Raw genomic sequence first — 20,157 nt, forward strand, 5'->3', positions numbered from 1 at the left:
TTACCCTTGTACCAGGCTGTTAATTCTCAATATGCTGAAGCCATATCTCAGAAACTCAACCAGGATCTATTGCTTGTTAAAGGCTAGATCCAGACTTGGTGTATAGCCTGTTCCTGGTGCAGACATTAGAGCAGATGACTAGAGTGGTTATATCTCTGTACAGCAGGGCTGTGTGGCCTTTGATACTGTACTAGGTTTGGTCCACGTTTGCCTCCTTTGAAAGGTGCAAGAGAAGTCATGCAGCACAGCAGGGACACTTTCCAACAGGGGTGACAATACACGCTGTCTAGGGTTCTTTGATATTTGCAAATAAAATATCTGAAGTGCTTTCAATGTTTCAAAGTGATGTTGTTGTTGTTTAGTCATTAAGTCGTGTCCGACTCTTCATGAACCCATGGACCGGAGCACGTCAGGCCCTCCTGTCTTCCACTGCCTCCCAGAGTAGGGTCAAATTCATGTTGGTAGCTTCGGTGACACTGTGCAACCATCTCGTCCTCTGTCGTCCCCTTCTCCTCTTCCCTTCAAAGTGATATACAATAGGATAAACTTTCTTCCTTTCAAACACAGAAGACCAAAAACAGAAACTACCTGGAGAACATTCAAGGATGTCCCCTTTGTATCCTGTTTCTTCCTCCAGCTCACGTAAAGCAGCACTCTCTGGGGTTTCATTGCTATCAATCAGACCTGTGAAGTAAACAGCATATCTGAAGTACAATTGCTTATATTTTATTTATATTTTATCCTTTCTAGACCTCCTTTCTCTTGGTGAAGGAACCCAAGGTGGCTCACAATGTTAAAACACACAACATTTAAAGAAACTGAATAAAAAGCAATTAAACAACACTACTAAAAAGAGCAAAAGACTAATAACTATGAATAAATCCCTAGATGCTGGTCTTTTGCTTTTTTTTAAAGTTTGCTTTCACAGTTTTGCATGTTTTTAAATTACTTAATGGATTTTTAATTAGTGGTGTAATTTAATTGTTTTTTTTTTTATTCAATTGAAGACTGTCAGTGGAAGGATAAAAGGAAGGGGACTAGCCTAACTTTCTAAGGGAGACCATTCTACAAACCGGGAGCAGTTAGAGAGAAAGCTCTCTCCCTTGTCCCCATCAAATGTGCCTGCAATGGCAATGGGATCAAGAGAAGGGTCCTCTCTGATGATCTTATGTCCAGGAAGGCTCATATGGGGAGATACAGTCCTTCACATAGCATGGCCCAAAACCCTTTTAGGTGATTTTGAACTGGGCCGGCAAACAGACTGATAACCAGTAAAGTTGTTGTAGCAGGAGCATTAAAAGCTCCCTGTAACTGGCCCTAATCAGCAGTCTGGCAACTGCATTTTAGACCATTTTGAAGTTTCTGAATTGTCTTCAAAGGCCACCCCACACAGAACACATTACAGTAATCCAAATGAGATGTGACTAAGACATGCGTCACTGAAGCCAAATCAGACATCTCAAAGAATGGGCACAGCTGGCACATCAGTTATAACTTTGCAAAAGCCACAGCTGAAACCTGGTCACCCAGGCTCAGGGATGAATCCAGGAGTACATCCACACTGCAGACTTTTCAGGGGCAGTGTAACCCCATCCAGCACAGGTTGCATCTGTATTCCCTTATCTGCCTTTTGATTTATCAAGAGCTCCTCTGTCTAGTCTGGATCAAGTTTCAATTTGTTTGCCCTCATCCTACCCATTGCTGACACCAGGCACCAGTTTCCTTGGAATTAGGTGGAGAGGAAGGATATTGTTAGGTCTCATCCACATACTGGTGACACCAAAGCTCAAAGCTATGCACAACCTCTCCCAGCTTTTTCAGGTATATGTTAAATAGCATGAACAACAAAACAGAAACCACAGGCCAATGGCCAGGACACCAAATGAGAGTTTTCAGCACCACCTTCTGAATTATCCCTCCCCCCCCCAAAAGGAAGGACTAGAGCCACTGTAAAATAGTCCCTTTAAGTCCCATTGCAAAGAAACAAACCAGAAAAATATTGCTGATGTTATCAAAAGCCACTAAAAGTTTCATCAGCACCAGCAGGAACACACTCCCCCTTATCCAGTTCTAGGCATATGTCAGCCATCAACCAGAGCTGTCTCCATTCCATAGCCTTCCCTGAAGCCAGACTGAAATGGAACTAGACCAGTGATGGTGAACCTTTTTGAGCCCGAGTGCCCAAACTGCAACACAAAATCAACTTACTTATTTCGAAGTGCCAATACTGCAATTAAAACCTGAATGCTGTGGGTTTAGTTTAGAGAAAACAACTGCCCCTGCACTATAAGGGTTAAATGCTTGTGTTTTTTTTCCTATGGGCAGTATTAACAAAGAAATACTTATTGGTCCTCCAATCCCCCATTGGGCTAGATCAGTGGTCCTCAACGTTTTTTGTCATGCAGACCGGCGGAGCCTCTGAGGGAGGTGGGGCGGCCCCTCGCGCTCGCGCTCTCCGGTGCACGCACAAAGTGTTTGGGGAGCGCGTGCACGCCATAGCTGCGCGCACATTCCCCACCACTTCACACATGCGCAGGAGCCCCTGCCAACTCACACACGTGCACCCCCCGTGCGCTCCTCCCCACCCTCTGCGTGAAATGAAAATTAAAATCTAATTCTCTTGGAGCCCTCCTGGGAAGCCCTTAGAAAGCCAGAAGCACAGACGGACCCAGCGCCTGGACCTTACCGGGACCTCCCCCTTTGGAGGAGGGGGCAGGAGAGCGAAGACGGGCAGCATCCCTATCCTGTCCCTTCTTAGAGCATGCTGTGAGCCGGAGGCTCTTCCCCCTCTGCCCCTAGACCCCCATGGGTCCGTCTGCACTGCTGGCTTTTCAGCCAGACTCTGCCTCCCGGAGCCCGCCTGGAAAGCCCCTGGAAAGAGAGCAGCGCGGACAGACACTGCGGCTGGAGGCAGGAGCCGGGGAAATTCAAATGGCCTCCTAGCTGGGCTCTGCCTCCAGGGACAGAGGGGGAAGAGCCTCCGGTTTGCAGCCTGCTCTTATGAAGGGACATACACCTTTGAAAGGGACTGGGGGGGGGAGGGAGGGGGAAGAGGCAGCGTTACTCTGGATTATGAGCCAGTGGGTCCGAGGCAGGGAGTGGTGGCGCCCAACGCCTGCCCTGACACACACGCACGAGGGTTCACCCCCAAAGTGTGGCCAGACTTTTCTCCGCCTCCCCGCCCCGTTTTGAGCGCGCAGAAAGGAGGCCGGCGTGGCTCCCTGGGGGAAGACTCGCTTCCGAAGGTGGCATTTTAGAAGGCGCAACCCCAAGGAACACACCCCAACCCCCAAAGAGACAAAAACGTGGGGCACCTGGAAGGCTCGGCAAGGAGCCTGGCTTATGAGCTGGTGGGTCCTTACATTCGCCCCCTCCCGCATGGTCTGTCCACGCTGCTGGCGTTCCAGTCGGGCTCTGCCTCCCGGAGCCCGCCTGGAAAGCCAGCACCACAGACGGACCCAGCGGTGGGAGGCAAGAGCTGGGGAAATTCAAATAGCCTTCCCGCCATTATTTGTCATGGCTGCCACTGTGTCCCCGCGGCCCAGCTGATGGCTCCTCAGGGCCCGGCACCGGGCCGCGGACCGGGGGTTGGGGACCCCTGGGCTAGATTGGTCATCGTTGCCCTTGCACCCCTCTGCTGGACCACTGCACCAGCAGAGGGGAGTGCCAAAATCTGGGATCGGAGGATAGGCAAGTGTTACATACAGCACTGATGGTACCTGTCTGTCATGGGTTTGGAGGGAAAGTTCCATCCTATGGGGAGTGGAAGGCGGGACATCAGGGAGGAGGAGCTGTACTGTATATATATTTGGAGCTTGTGTGGAGAGTGAAGAGTGGGAGTCTGTGTGTCAGACTGAGTACAACTGTGTGTCAGTTAGTACATACCTGATAGGTTCAGGTTTCTTTATAGGTAGCCAGAACTGATAGGTTCAGGGTCTGTGCTTTACTTTAAAGTGTTCTGTGTGAACCAAACTGTTGTATGTATGATTGAGACTAAGCCACGTTACAGTATCTTATTTACTTGATCTTTTTATTTACCCTGTTTGTTATTTAAATAAACCTTGTTCTTTTGTTTAGTAAAATCCATTCCTGGTCTGTGTGACTTCTTATAGGGAATGGTTGGTGGCAGCATAATGAAAGTGTGATATACTCCAGTAGGTCTGGGGTTGTCACATTGATTGGTGTCCAGCGTGTGGGATACGACTGGTCCAGTTGTCCAGTGGTCCAGCAAAACCTTGGCAAGTGTGCCCAGAGCAAGGGGGGTCTAGTCAGGGAAAATCTGAGAGCGCGTAGGTAATCTTCTAGGCTTACCTCACGGGGAGGTACGCTAGTGGAAGAACGTGCCACCTCAGATTGGGGACTAGATTAGGGAGCTCTGAGGCAACCCGTTTTGGCGGGAAAGGGCTGAGGCAAAGCTGAGTGAAGTAACAGTGATCTAGCCTGTCTGCTGAGAGGCCTAGCAGAGGGGGTGGATTCTGCCTGGCAACAGTAGCAAGTTAGTGCTGAAGGAACAGCAGCAATCTATAGAAGGCTGTTCCTGAGGCAAAAGGAAAAAAGTCGTCGCTTTATTTTGAGGCTTGACTTTTGAAGGCAGCCTGTTCTGGGGGGGATTATGCCCTTGACTCGAAGCCAAATGGCAGAAATGGGTGAAGTGAGAGAACCACAGGGTTCTGAGGAGGAATTTGGCTCAGTGCAGGATGAGAGCACGGGAGAACAGAACCCAGAACTCAGAAAAATGCTCCTAGCCCAACAGCATGAACTGAGGGTGAGGGAAATGGAGGAAAGATTAGAGAGAGAAAGAAGGGAGGAAAGGGAGAAACAAAGACAATTTGAATTAGAGAGAGAGAAAGTTGCTCTGGAAAAAGAAAGAATGGCGTTTGAAAGGGAGGAGAAACAGAGACAGTTGGAGGTAGAAAAAATGGCGTTTGAGTTAAGAAAATTGGAAATGATGAACCAGAACAATAATAACAATAGAGATTCTGAGGGGGGCCAATTGTCTAAAACTGACTTGAAAAAATTCCCTGTGTACAACAAGGGAGATTGCCCTGAGGTGTTCTTTTCCCTCGTGGAAAGAGCGTTTGTGGACTTCTCAGTAAGGGAAACTGAGAAGATGACTATTATGCGATCTTTGATCAGTGGCAGCCTGGCAGAAGTCTATGCAGAGATGCCAGTGGAACTGTTGAAAGACTTCGCTGAGTTTAAAAAACTGGTGTTTGCCAGACATGGGATAAATGCTGAACAGCTGAGGCAAAGATTCAGGTCACTCACAAAGAAACCAGAGCAGACTTTTACCCAAGTGGGGGCCCAACTGGTGAGGCTGCTAGAGAAATGGCTGTCTCAGGAGGGGACAGAGACCTTTCAGCAGCTCAAAGACTTGATAGCGCTGGAACAGTTTTATTCAGTCCTGCATGGGGAACTGAAGTTCCAGGTGAGGGAGAGGAAACCGAAATCTGTGACAGAGGCGGCAGAGATCGCAGATTTTATTTACCAAATAAGAAAGCCCTTAGGTGCTGAGGGGAAATCTGTAGGTAAACCCAAAGAAACCTACAGCAAGTACTCTCAGGGACCAGGGAAAAACCAGCAAGGGGGAGGGGCCCATGTTGAAGGGAAGCCCTCAGACATGAAACCACAAAGACCTCAGATTTTGGAGGGAAAACCAAAAACAGATGAGAAAGACTCCAAGTACAGCAGAAAATGTTATTTCTGTCAAGGAAAGGGCCATCTAATCTCAGAGTGTGAGAAATTAAAGCAGCTAAAGGGAAATGTGCCTCATGATTTGAGTGGAACCAAGCCAAAAGCTGTGTTCTGTGTCCAGAAAGAGCAAAGCTCCTTGCCACTGAGGGAGCCTGTTGCCATGGCGACTCAATCTGGAACAGTTACATCTGCTGATCAGGCTGGGGAAAATGGTCCTCTTGTGGAGGTCAAGCGCTGCTTACTAGTGAGGACAGATTCGCAGTTGTTTGAGACCGCAGGGGTGGACGTAGGAATACTTGACCATCAGTATAGGGGGCTAAGGGATACTTGTTCCCAGGTGACCCTGTGCCATCCAGATATTATTCCTAGGGAGTATATAATCCCAAATGAGAGCTTGAAGGTGGCAGGGATTGAGGGGCAGGTGATCTCACTGCCAGTAGCTGAGGTACCTGTGAGCTTTCAAGGCTGGAGGGGAGTTTGGCGGCTAGCGATTTCATCGACTCTGCCAGCAGCCGTGCTCGTGGGAAATGACCTGGCTGAACATGTGAAACGGGTGCTAGTGATTACACGCTCACAAGCTACCACGGGGACAGTTCAGGGGGGTATTGAAGAGCCCGAGGCGGAAGCAGATGAGGGTAGTCCCGAAGCTGTGGTAGAAACCTTAACCACAGACAGCAAATTTGGCCAAGAGCAAAAGGCAGACGCCACTCTCCGACAGTGTTTTGAACAGGTGACAGACACCCAGCTAACACCTGAAACCACAGCGAGATTTCGTGAGAAAAAGGGAATTTTATATAGAGAGACCCTGAGGAATATCTCAAAAGGGGGAGATGGGATCAGAAGTCAGCTAGTGGTACCTGAAAAGTATCGCCCCATGATCTTACAAAGGGGGCACTCTGACATGTTTGCTGCGCACTTAGGGATGAACAAAACACAGCAGAGAATCACACAAAATTTTTACTGGCCTGAAATAGGGAAGCAGATCAAGGAGTTCTGTAAACAATGTGATGTGTGTCAGAGGCAGGGGAATAACCGTGACAGGACCAAAGCGAAGTTGTGCCCTTTGCCTGTGATTGACACCCCGTTCAAGTGTATAGGAGTGGATATTGTGGGACCTTTGCCCAAGGCCACAAAGAGGGGGAACCGGTTCATACTCACCATTGTGGACCATGCCACAAGGTACCCCGAAGCCATACCCTTGACTAACATCGAAACTAACACAGTGGCAGATGCCTTGGTGGGGTATATGTCCCGGATGGGATTTGCCTCAGAAATAATCACAGATTTGGGCACATCGTTTACATCGAAGCTCATGAAACGGTTATGGCAAATCTGTGGAATTAGACACAAGGAAACCACTGCCTATCACCCCGAAAGTAATGGGTTAACGGAGAAGTTCAATGGGACTCTGATGCGCATGATTAGGGCTTACTTGGCAGAGAATCCAAACAATTGGGACCAGAAGCTGCAATCCCTTTTGTTTGCTTATCGATCAGTGCCACAAGCCAGTACCGGGTTCAGTCCGTTTGAACTTTTGTTTGGGAGAAGGGTGAAAGGTCCACTTGATTTAATCAAACAAAATTGGGAGCAGATCACCCAGGATGACCCACAAGATGTTGTGACATATATAGACTCTTTAATGAATGACCTAAAGAGAAACCTAGAGCTAGCAGCAGAGAACCTGCAAGCTCAGAAGGTTAGACAGAAAACCTGGTATGACCAGAAAGCCAGGGAGAGGCACTTTAACCCAGGGGAGGAAGTGCTTTGGCCTAGGCCCTGCAAAGAGAACAAACTGCAGCTGGGTAGCCCAGAAATAAAATACTTGGGTCACATGGTAGGGGGAGGAGTGATTAAACCCCTAGAGGCCAAGATAGAAGCCGTTCGTGATTGGCCCAGACCCAACACCAAGAAAAAAGTCAAATCATTTCTTGGGTTGGTGGGCTACTACAGAAAGTTCATCCCGAGGTTTAGCGAGATGGCGACTCCGCTGACCGATCTGACGCGGAAGAAGACTGATGACCACATCCCGTGGACCAGCGACTGTGAGGAGGCGTTCCGGAGGTTGAAGGAGGCGCTCATCAATTATCCAGTGCTGCGTGCTCCAGACTTCGACCGGGAGTTCATCATCTACACCGATGCGTCTAACAGCGGGGTAGGAGCAGTTCTTTGCCAGGAGGATGAAAATGGTGACCAGCATCCAGTGTCCTACCCGAGTAGGAAACTCCAGAAAGGTGAGAGACATTTGGCAACCGTGGAAAAGGAGTGCCTGGCCATAGTATATGCGATCCAGAAGGCCAAACCTTACATCTGGGGAAGACATTTTGTTCTGTGCACTGACCACTCACCACTGCAGTGGTTAAAGACAATGAAAACCCACAATAGTAAACTTATGAGGTGGGCTTTAAACCTGCAAGATTATGACTTTGAAGTGAAGGTGGTCAGAGGGTCAATGAACTGTGTTGCTGACGCATTGTCAAGAAGACCCGAAGAGTGAAGACGGCGAAGAAACATGGACTATGTATATTTTGGTGACTAAAAGTTAAATGTACCTGGTTTTTTTTTTTGAACAGGCATGGTTTGTATTAATAAAGGTGACTTAATGTATTGTAAATGTTAATGTTTAAATGCCTAATTGATATGTTTAACCTAGAGTGTAAGTATGAGTAAGTATGGGATTGTGTTATTGTATAACTGTTTTTGTGTGTTTTGATCCTGGTTGTTTTTTTGGAGAAAAGCACTTTAGCTTTCCCCCTGCAAAACAACTTATAAAGAGGGGAGGTGTTACATACAGCACTGATGGTACCTGTCTGTCATGGGTTTGGAGGGAAAGTTCCATCCTATGGGGAGTGGAAGGCGGGACATCAGGGAGGAGGAGCTGTACTGTATATATATTTGGAGCTTGTGTGGAGAGTGAAGAGTGGGAGTCTGTGTGTCAGACTGAGTACAACTGTGTGTCAGTTAGTACCTACCTGATAGGTTCAGGTTTCTTTATAGGTAGCCAGAACTGATAGGTTCAGGGTCTGTGCTTTACTTTAAAGTGTTCTGTGTGAACCAAACTGTTGTATGTATGATTGAGACTAAGCCACGTTACAGTATCTTATTTACTTGATCTTTTTATTTACCCTGTTATTTAAATAAACCTTGTTCTTTTGTTTAGTAAAATCCATTCCTGGTCTGTGTGACTTCTTATAGGGAATGGTTGGTGGCAGCATAATGAAAGTGTGATATACTCCAGTAGGTCTGGGGTTGTCACAGCAAGTACTTCTTTGTGGCAGCTTATGGCTCGTGTGCCCACAGAGAGGGCTCTGTGTGCCAGCTGTGACATGCGTGCCATAGGTTTGCCATCACTGATCTAGACAATATGCTTCCTCCAGGAAACCCTGGAGCTGAGAAACCATCACATGTGCCAATACCTTGCCCAGAAATGAAATATTTGAGACTGGCAGATAGCTGTCCAATAAAGTAGGATTCGAGGAGGGCTTTTTCCAATAATGGTTTTACTACTGCCTCCTTTAAACATGCTGGGATCCTACCCTGCTGCAAGGAGACATTCACCTCCTTACCCAGTTGGCCATTGCCCTCTTTGGCTGCTTTTATAAGCCAGGAAGGACAACCTCTCCAATAGCACCCACATGGTGGCTGAATCAAAAGCATTAGAAGCACCAGATAACATGGACAAGACTAGAAGGAAGGAACCAGACTTTTTAGCTGCAGTAGAAGCACTCTCATATTGAAACATGTTAATGGTAAATGTGACACACTTGCATTTACTGAACTAAAGAAAAAAATCCAGATATTGCACCAAGAGGATTCCAAATTCTGCAGGAAATGTAAATGTAAAATGCTACATTTCTTAGAACAACAGGTTTCCTCACAGGCATATGGGATGTGGGAATCGTAGACTGAGGCCCATATTTTAGATCCTGAGACTAGGGGTCAAATTAAATGTGCAGGACAGTTGTTTCTTTCTTAAGCACAAAAGGCTGGCTCTACCTTTGGGCAAAGTGAGGTGGCCAACTCAAACAGGTGGGAGTCTCAAGAAAGGACAGTAATATTGCTGTTATTGCAGGACTGGGGAGTGACACAAGGTTTTCTGCTTCATGTGACCAACCAACTTGGTTGCCTTGACTTACTACATACCTTGACTTCAGTGGGCAAGGTGTACCCACTTGCTGTTCTGTTTTAGGAAGCAAAATGTCTTGATTCATCTCTTAAGAATGTGTTTTCCCTTCTTTGAATATAAAGTAAACACAAATGCATAGGGGGCACTAATTCTCTCATAGAAAGCAGCATATAGGAGAGACTGAAACCTGATACACACACACCCTGCCTTGGCTGATTCAAGCAGTTCCCCCCTCGCCTTGATAAGATACCAGCTGTGAGCTGAGAAGAGGGAAAACCACTGTAAAGCAACAGGTTCATCTGCCATCTTCCTTGTTCTTCTTCTTGTTTTAAAGGACAACTTCTCCAATCCTTGCCTTATGCGCAAAGGAACCAATGCATACATAAGATCTGTGCCTGTGTCTAGAAGAAGCCTTGGCTTCATTAAGGGTGTATATGGGGAACAGCAGGCTTCATATTCAAAAAGAAAACCTGCAGGCAGCAGCATGATTCAAGCAATCATCCCAAAGTCTTCTGTCTTGCTTCCGAGATGACAGGAAAGAGCAAGAGGCTCACATTAAATTTAGAAAGGATAGGGTAGAACCACCTACCTGCAGGGAATTCCAAACAGTAAGCTCCCATGGGAGGCCTGAATTGTTTCACCAAGACAACACAGTCATAGTGGAGAGTTCTTTGTAAGACAGGAATAACAGCAACACCTGCCAACGTGGAGAGGAAATTTATCAAAGCACACTGACAAGACTGCACTGAAACAGAGAAAGGCACTTAGGTGATCTAGAAAGCATCTTTCCTGTCTGTCTTCCCAATGAGACTTTAGCCCTGCACCTATGCATTTCACAACACCGCAGCCAAAGAGTGACTGGCCCCAAGACTAAGTCAATGAATTTCAAGAACAAGCAGGGATCCAGGTCTCTGTTTTCAGCACTTGAACCCCCTATTCCACTCTCTTTACTTTAGAGCAGCCATTCTCAACAGAGACCATATGCCCCCTCCCGGCACCTCTGAAGGGGACTACAGATTGGAAACCAAACATTGTGGGTCCTCCAATGCAATGGCCCTGCCTTCCTCCCACCCCTTTCTACAGCCTGATGGAAAGGTCACTCTCAGGAGATGGATGATGAAAGGAGGAGTCAAATGGAGTCAGCTTCTCTGGAAAGCTGATACGGGTCCTGTTGACACACTAGGTTATTCATTGTTATGAACCACTGAGTTATGATACAAAAATAGCATCATGGTAAGAATTATTTCAATACCTAGCAAAAGTATACATTACAGTAAATGTCTGATGTGGGGAATTTGATGTTCTCACATGTAGATGAATGAATTCAACCAACTATTTCTGGTCCAGTATTTCAGCTCCCCAGCTTTTCAGACATTTAGAAAACTCAGTATTTATGGGGAGCAAGAGTTTCACATTTAGAAACAAAAGACTTCCTTACCATCAGCAGAAACTCCCTCTCTTCTGGTAGTACGTTTTACAGACTCCCACACTCTGTTAAAATTGAAGAAATGGGGAATGGATAGATGTCACAGAAGATAGGTTAAGTACAAAAGTGAGACCTTCATTAAGACATTTCAAGCACAGTGTCTTTTCCAGTTCATTTGAATTTTTTTCCCTAAATGATAGACGACTCTCAAAAATAAATGCCAAGCTGCGTACACACTTGCATTTACTGAACTAAAGAAAAAAAATCCAGATATTGCAACAAGAGGATTCCAAATTCTGCAGGAAATATAGATTTTTGCAATCTGGGTACACTGTGCAGGGTGAACAAATATATATGACCTTTTGTTTTGCCAAATTGGTTTTGCATTTTTCCCAGTTTTGCAGAGTGACTTCTGCTCTTTCTTGTCACAGGAAACAGCAAGACAAAGTTCTAGGCAGCCATCTGACCAGGATTAATTCTTTTTAGCAGTTCCACTGGATTCCAAGGTTTATTTATTACCATCAACCAAGTATTTATGCAAACAAAGGTGAAAAAATACGAGTCATGCTCAGTGGAATCTGATCCACTAGGGCAAAAGGAAGCACTCCAACACTGGAGGCAATCAAGAGACAGATGGATAGCCATCTGTCAGATCTGCTTTGAATTTGGTTGCTACGCTGAACAGAAGGGGGGGTTTGGACTCGATAGTTTTATAGGCCCTTTTCAACTCAATTCTTCTACAATCCTATGGAAAGGAAGACGTCCCTGTGCTTCTGCTGCACAGCTAGAGGTGTTTTTTTTTTTAAACCAACATTCAAAATGGTGCAGCAGATTCAACATTCCTGGCTTAACAAACCATGGCTTCATCAGCAGCCATGAACAAGTGATGGCTCCGGCAGAGAATTTGGGAACATCACATAAGAGTTCAGGGCCACTTTACACAGAGCAATGGCCTAGCCTATTACGTCCCATCACTGTTCAGACAGAAGAGTGAGAGAACACCTTCGACACAGCCGAATAAAATTCTCATCCTGTGGATGGGTATTGCAGCAAAAGATGATTTCCAAGGAAATTTCCTCATTATCAGAATAAGGAACCAGTCTTCAAGCCCTGGGAGTCCCCAGAATATAGTGGTGCCTCACTTGACGAGGATAATCCGTTCCAGCAAAATCACTGCAGAACGAAATCGTTGTCAAGTGAAAGTAAAAAACCCATCGAAATGCATTGAAAACTGGTTCAATGCGTTCCAATGGGTGAAATACCTCAGCGTCCTGCGAAGATCCTCCATAGGGCGGCCATTTTCCGGTAGCTGTATAGTGAAGAATCCATCCTAAAACACAGCGGGGAGCCATTTTGCACAGCAGGCGGCCATTTTGAAAATCCGGCGATCAGCTGTTTTGATCGTCATTAAGCGAAAAATCGGTTCCTGAAGCAGGGAACCAATCGTCGTTAAATGAAAAAAAACATACAAACATTGTTTTGTGATCGCTATAGCAATCGCAAAATACTCATCGTTAAGCAATTTCCTCATCTAACGAGGTAATCGTCAAGCGGGGCACCACTGTAGTTTAAATCCACTGGTTTAGCACATGGTAATTCCTTCATGGGGACACAGATGAAATGATGGGTTACCTTGTTTTACCTGTAGGGTCAAGGTAAATAGTCTCATCAAGCTTCACCCATTTTCTTTCAGTAATGGTCTAAAGAGAAGCATCAATTAAAAAAAATGAAAACCTGACACTAATGACATTCTGAACAAGAACAACAAAAAATACTACTATTGGCATTACAATTGCTTGTGTGGAAAACCATTTAACTTAAACTTCGTGAACTAAGCCTTGCTGGATTAGACAAAAAGCCTACCTACCCTGTTTTCCCGAAAATAAGACCTAACCTGAAAATAAGCCCTAGTACGGTATGATTTTCCAGGATGCTTGTAATATAAGCCCTACCCCAAAAATAAGCCCCAGTGAAGTGAAACCCTGCCCCCCCCACCATTGTGCACAACCAGAAGATGACATGACTGTATTTGAATAAAAGTAGATTGTTGTCCATGAAAAAATTAAAATATCCCCTGAAAAATAAGTGCTAATGTGTTTTTTAGCAAAAATTAATATAAGACCCTGTCTTATTTTTGGGGAAACACAATAGTTCAGCATTCCGTTCCCACCATGACCAGATGGATGCCTCTGGGAAGTCCACTAGCAGAACAAAACTGCCAAAGTACTCCCCAATCTTCCACAACACTATATCAAGCCGTTCCCCTGCGGATGTGATATTGAAACGGAATGTATGTATCTCTCTCCATCACGACTAATTTAATGGTGACAGGATATTATCCATAGATGAATGGGCCAACTGTTTCCCCACTGCCAAAAGGATGGGTATCAACATACTGATCCATTCTGGAATGAATGAACAATGGCTTCCCATGAAGCCTTTCCACTTTTAGGATCATAATGAAGACAGCCTTTTATAAATTTTCTTATGCGCTGTGGAAAAGGGACACGTGACCTAATCAGGAATCTTTAGACACATTAGCTATAAGAACATTTCAAAAAAGGCTGAATTCATCTAGAAGACATAATTTTAACATCTGGAACAAACAATTTAAAGGCTAGCACTGGTATTTTTACAGCAATGTTTTCTATGGATTCTGTTAGAATCACTTGTTACAGGCAAGTGGAAATGGGTGGGTTTATTTAGAATCTTTCCAGTTCAATATTGGGTAGCATCCATTTTACAATGGTGAGTTTAATGCTTAAATAAATCCCACTGATTCAATGGGTCAGTGGTTAAGAATATCAGTTGGATTCAAGCCCTAGTAACTGGTTTCCTCAATAATTCCTAGGGCCCAGGGCCTTATGCAGTGGTACTCAGGCACATGACACAAACCCTGTATTTACTGTCAGAGCAAACCTGGCAAGAGAATGGAAGGAGACCATTTAGCCACTGCAGTCACTAAAGAATTTAGAAGGAGAGACTCCAGCTATGAAGAGAGAGAGAGAGAGAGAGAGAAAGGTAAGAAATACAGCAAAAGAGCAGAAGTCAGAGGACATGGAAAAAGCAAGGAAGTAGGAAGTTGCAAGCCTATACACTTACTTGTGACCAAGACCCACTGATCAAAATGGAGGCTTGTTTTTAAGTGAATATATCCAGGATTTCTTTGTAAGATACCAGTAACAGTGGCTCTTGACCCTGCTGAAATAAGAGGTACAAACAGGGGCAGAAGCGACACAGCTCTCTCCCACCAGCAAATGGGGAGATACAGTACCTCACTCAAAGATAGCCTTATGGGAAGGAGGGTTTGTTTTAAATTGCTTTGGGCTAGCTGTTTAACCACTAAGGTGGAAAATAAGAAGTAAGGCTATGTGAGATGTAGACATTTTGCAGGTAAAACATGGACAGGAATCACTGGATTATTATTTTTTAACTGTTACCACACTGGACCACATAAGTGAAGATTGAGCAATTAGCTGAAAAGTTACACAAAAAGTACCAAGAAGTTAATGGATTGTGACCCCTTGCAGTGTTGTGACATCAATGGCAAATCATTACCCCAGCAGATTTGTCAGAGCAACCAAAGGATGGATGAGTCATTGAGGGAAAGGTATTGGAGCATTAACACAGGCCATCAAAAATTCCATGAGAAATGAGGCCCTGAAAGCAACAGAACACTGAAAATGAACCCCATGTGCCGTTGATGCTATCAACACATCCCACTGCAGACACTGGAAAATAGCACTGATACAGCATCTTTTCTGGCTCCAACTTGTCCAACATAAAAGGTAAAGTCCATCTCATTTCTTAGAATGTTATGGAAGATGTCTAAGCAATGCTATTTCTAAGCAATGTCAAAAAGAACAACTCAGGATGGAGAAGATTCGGCTCTCTATATGTTTTGGTTTACAACTTCCATCAGCCTTATATGGCATGGCCAGTTGTAAAGGATCATGGGGAATGCAGTGCAAAACATCTGGAGGGCCAAAGATTCAACATCCTTGATTGAGCATGGCCTCTAACCAGACCTTCTCCACGATTCATAATCATTGACCTCTATAATTCACTCAATGTAATGCTATAGTCTTCTTCAGGGATACCAAATCATTCGCTTTGTGCTGGGGAAAATGTTCCAAACAGGAGAAGGTCCTCTGTCTATGGAGGCTCCACACAATTAAGAACTCTGGAAAACCAAACCATATAGGCAATCTCACTGCACAGAAGCAGCTCTCTGGGTTAGAATGCCTGTCCTCACAGATAAAGTAGAATGCAAATGTGTGTGCCTCCCACACATTTCCTCTGCCCTGCTTTGGAATGGCTGAAGGGGACCAAGTTCTTCAAGAATCCAGGCTACCATATAGACCATGAATATTCCCTTGATTTCAAAGGGACATAAGACTCCTTGTTCACAATAGACCACAACACATTATTCTCAATACGTTACACAAAATAAAGATCCAATATCCAGCTTCCTTGCCTCAGACAAAAGAGAATTTGCAAGATCTCTGGACAGAAATGGCTTTGCACAGTCAAATGAAGATGACTTTTCTTGCATTCTCATAGACAGAAATACTGCACAGGTAGAGAACAAGAAAATATACTACTCTTTAGCAAAAAATCTGAACACAACCTTCAACCATATGGAAATAAGACACCAGTCTTTTTTTGAAAGAAACTCCATACCTGTTCTTTAATAATTGCTTCTTGGGCAGATTTTGGAGCTTCAGTGGATCCTTCTTGTTCCATGTTGAGGGATGTTGGTTCTGTCACGTCGAGCACAAAGTTCACCTTTCTACAAACCAGAGTCAATATTTGCCTTCAGGACCCAATCAGACCATTCATGCTTTTCATTATAAATCTTAAAAAAACCCATCCCTGCAGCAAATATTGAGTAACAGTAGTTTGACTAGAGACTGGATCTCACCAGCCAATTATATTAGACAGGGTCTTGTCCTCAGACAGCTTTCTACATTCACCTGGTGGAATGTCTGATCCAACGCAGCCGCAATATCCAACTCAGACTGCAATAATTACTCCTTTAAATCGGTCAAGAATTTTAAAAACCACTTGGCTGCTTTTAAAAGTGTTTTCCAATTAAAATGGCTGATTTTAAAATTCTGTTACAAAAACTACGGATGAATGCCATTTCAGAAGGCACATTCCACCATGTCTTCTACAAAGGAAGCAAATATGGAAGAGAAACCAGACAATTATGTTATTAATTGGAAAGAAGGGGTTGTTCTATCATGTTTTAATGGAATTTTATTACCTTGCCTGACTTTACTTAATAATTATATGTATCTATTTTATATTGATTTGGTTTTACTGGTCTTTGACCGTAATAAAATATACTACTACAAAGGAAGGATGACTTCCAGGTTGGTGTTTAGTGTTAAACCAATGGTGCTATGTAATGCTAGGCCATGTTTCAGGCACACATGTATGCGCAAAAAGGACTTCAAATGAAGCTTAAGGCTTGTGCATCTCTTTTTTTCCCTTCTCTCATTCTCCCCCCCCCCCCCAATGGGTAAGATGATAAATAAACCAGAATTTGGCCCCATTTTGTTCAATTGGTCACTTATTATGCATTCATCAGAAATGGTAGGTAAAAAACTCCATTGCTGAACAAGACAGCTACAAACCATTCAATGTTTAGAAACACTTTATAAACTATATTTTAATTTTAAACTACGATTCCTAAGTTCCATGTAACAAAAAAACACAAGTTAAGCAGAGTGAGGCCAAAACCTGGTTAATTCCTCTCCCAACCCATGCAGAAGGAAACGAATAGTAAGGATATATAGGGTGCTTGCTGCTCGTGCATATAGCAGAATAGCATACTAATTCGTGCATATAGCATACTAATTTGTGTGTTTCAGTCTTCAAAACCATGTTTAAATGCATTCAATTAAATACATTGGATTAACTTATTTAAACTGCATTTTAGTTTACAATCCCTGTAAAATCATATCCTCTTCAACATTAAATGTTTTGAGCACATATTGCCAATAAAAGCCTAAGTATAAGATTAACTGAAAAACCAAGAATTTCTATGTACTGAGAGAATACAAAGTTACTCTTTATGGATATACTTTTAAGATTGTTGTTGTTGTTTAGTTGTTAAGTCATGTCCGACTCTTCGTGACCCCATGGACCAGAGCACGCCAGGTCATCCTGTCCTCCACTGCCTCCCAGAGTTGGGTCAAATTCATGTTGGTAGCTTTGATGACCCTGTCCAAACATCTCACCCTCTGTTGTCCCCTTCTCTTCCTGCCCTCACACTTTCCCAACATCAGAGTCTTGTCCAGGGAGTCTTCTCATCAGATGGCCAAAATATTGGAGCCTCAGCTTTAGGATCTGTTCTTCCAGTGAGCACTCAGGGTTGATTTCCTTCAGAATGGATAGGTTTGTTCTCTTTGCAATCCAGGGGACTCTCAAGAGTCCCCTCCAGCACCACAATTGAAAAGCATCAATTCTTCGGCGGTCAGCTTTCTTTATGGTCCAGCTCTCACTTCCATACATAGCTACTGAAAAAACCATAGCTTTGATTATGCAGACCTTTGTTGGCAAGGTGATGTCTCTGCTCTTTAAGTTGCTGTCTAGTTTGTCATCGCTTTCCTCCCAAGAAGCAGGCATCTTTTAATTTCATGGCTGCTGTCACCATCTGCAGTAATCATGGCGCCCAAGAAAGTAAAATCTGTCACTGCCTCCATATCTTCCCCTTCTGTTTCCCAGGAGGTGATGGGACCAGTGGTCTCAGTTTTTTTGATGTTGAGCTTCAGACCATTTTTTGCGCTCTCCTCGTTCACCCTCATTAAGAGGTTCTTTAATTCCTCCTCATTTTCTGTCATCAGAATGGTATCATAGATCCCACGTTCCAGGTTCCTATGCAGTATTTTTCCTTACAGCATGGGACTTTCCTTTCACTTCCAGGTGCGTCCGCAGCTGAGCGTCCTTTCGGCTTTGGCCCAACCACTTCATTAGCTCTGGAGCTACTTGTCCTTGTCCTCCGCTCTTCCTCAGTAGCATGTTGGATGCCTTCTGACCTGAGGGGCTCATCTTCCAGCATCATATCTTTTAGCCTTTTGTTTCTGGTCATGGAGTTTTCTTGGCAAAGATACTGGAACGGCTTGCCAGTTCCTGCTCCAGGTGAATTGCATTTAGTCGGAACTCTCCACTATGACCTGCCCGTCTTGGGTGTCCCTGCACAGCATAGCCCATAGCTTCTCTCAATTACTCAAGACCCTTTGCCAAGACAAGGCAGCAATCCGTGAAGGAGACTTTTAAGATACCTAAATACTAGTCATTAATGGATTAAAACTAGAAAACAAACTTGATGCTATCAGAAGTATATAAACTGCCCTTGGGGTCAAACAGATTCAAGCTGGTTTAACAGGTATTTAAAACTATAAAGCAGGCCAAAGGCAGTAAACAAAATGCCAAGGGCACATTGCCCTCTTGTCCTGTTGCCTATAGTGCAATGATCTCATAGAACAAAGTACAGTTCTGCCTCATTTTTCCAAACCCATAGAACCGCAAAGAATTGTGAACCCAGTTAAGGAATAAACATCAAGCCGTTAAAGCAAAATCCTGCAATATTGTTTCAAAAATTCAAAGTTTTAACCAGCAACATAACCTTACTGGCAACATAAGCAGTTTTATCTTATCCACATCTGCTATTCAATTGGTGCACACTTACCAGCATGATGTTACAACATATTACAGGCATATTTTAAATTAAAAGGTACAATTTGATCCTACCAGTTTGCTCCAGTTGACCACTAGTGTTTGAATGTGTGTTGTTTACAAATGAGTTTGAGGATTAAACCATACACAGTGGTGCCTCGCTAGACAGTTACCCCGCATGACAGTTTTTTTGCTAGACATTGGCTTTTTGCAATCGCTATAGCGATTTGCAAAACAGTGATTCCTATGGGGAATTTCGCCGGACAATGTTTGGTCCCTGCTTCGCAAACTGGTTTTCGCTAGACAACAACTTTGACAGCTCCCTCCGTGCTCGCAAACAGGTGTTTTCGGGACCTAAGCTTCACAAGACAGTGATTTAAACAGCTGATCGGCGGTTCGCAAAGCAGCTTTCCAATGGCCGATCTTCGCTAGACAACGACGGTTCTTCCCCATTGGAACGCATTAAACAGGTTTCAATGCATTCCAATGGGAAAATGCTTTTCGCTAGACAATGATTTCGCTAAACAGCAATTTCAGTGGAACGGATCATCATCATCTAGCGAGGCACCACGGTACTGTATACAGAGTGTGCCGTCCCAGCATCTTACAATAAACTTTACAGTATAAACACACACACACACACAACCAACATCAGGCACAGTTCACTGTAAATTTCTCCTGAGAAAGTAAATCTTATTGGAAAGAGAGTGAGTTAAGAAGTGCATTCGTTTTGATTTCTGTGAGTTGAATCCAGACTAATAAAGAGCCATTCTAACTTGCCAACTGAAGCTCTGCTGAATCCAAACCCTTCTCAGGGATGTTGCAAACTACTTAGGTCTATCCTTGTGCTGTCCCAACTTTGTAGGGACAGAACAGTTGTGCCCCTCAGCTGGAGATTTTGATTTGATATAATCCTCTTCTGGTAGATCTTTGAGATTAATCTTTGAGAGATTTCTGCTGGCAGAAGAACCTTGTGACTTTTCCAAATTTGCTACAGCTGGCACATCTTTGAGAAAAGACTGCAATGTCAGCTAATCATGCTTCGGTTTGTCTCAGGTCAGGGGACATGACTGAGTGAAATCTTATACAGATTTCAAAGGGAGCCAATCTAACAAAGGCAGTACGAAACACATAGTTTTGGCATATAATGTAAAGCAAATAGCTCATGCTCAACATATTCTAGGAAGCATTGTCCTGCAGATTCAAAGGCCAATTTGGAGCAGTTACT

At 44.2% G+C, this 20,157-nt stretch overlaps 1 protein-coding gene across 1 annotated transcript in view; it reads right to left on the minus strand.

Annotated features, from left to right (window-relative positions):
* Positions 1 to 20,157, minus strand: part of NUDT5 (nudix hydrolase 5) — a 29,657-nt gene that overhangs the window by 8,074 nt on the left and 1,426 nt on the right. Inside the window, exons 2-6 of the mRNA XM_078394262.1 lie at positions 15,927 to 16,035; positions 12,876 to 12,943; positions 11,256 to 11,308; positions 10,407 to 10,514; positions 589 to 684 (exon numbers count right to left, since the gene is read on the minus strand). Of these exons, the coding sequence (XP_078250388.1) occupies positions 589 to 684; positions 10,407 to 10,514; positions 11,256 to 11,308; positions 12,876 to 12,943; positions 15,927 to 15,989 (388 nt within the window). The 5' untranslated portion in view covers positions 15,990 to 16,035. The remainder of the gene's footprint in view (positions 1 to 588; positions 685 to 10,406; positions 10,515 to 11,255; positions 11,309 to 12,875; positions 12,944 to 15,926; positions 16,036 to 20,157) is intronic.

Source organism: Pogona vitticeps, chromosome 5, assembly GCF_051106095.1.
Source record: "Pogona vitticeps strain Pit_001003342236 chromosome 5, PviZW2.1, whole genome shotgun sequence".
Lineage (NCBI taxonomy): Eukaryota > Metazoa > Chordata > Lepidosauria > Squamata > Agamidae > Pogona > Pogona vitticeps.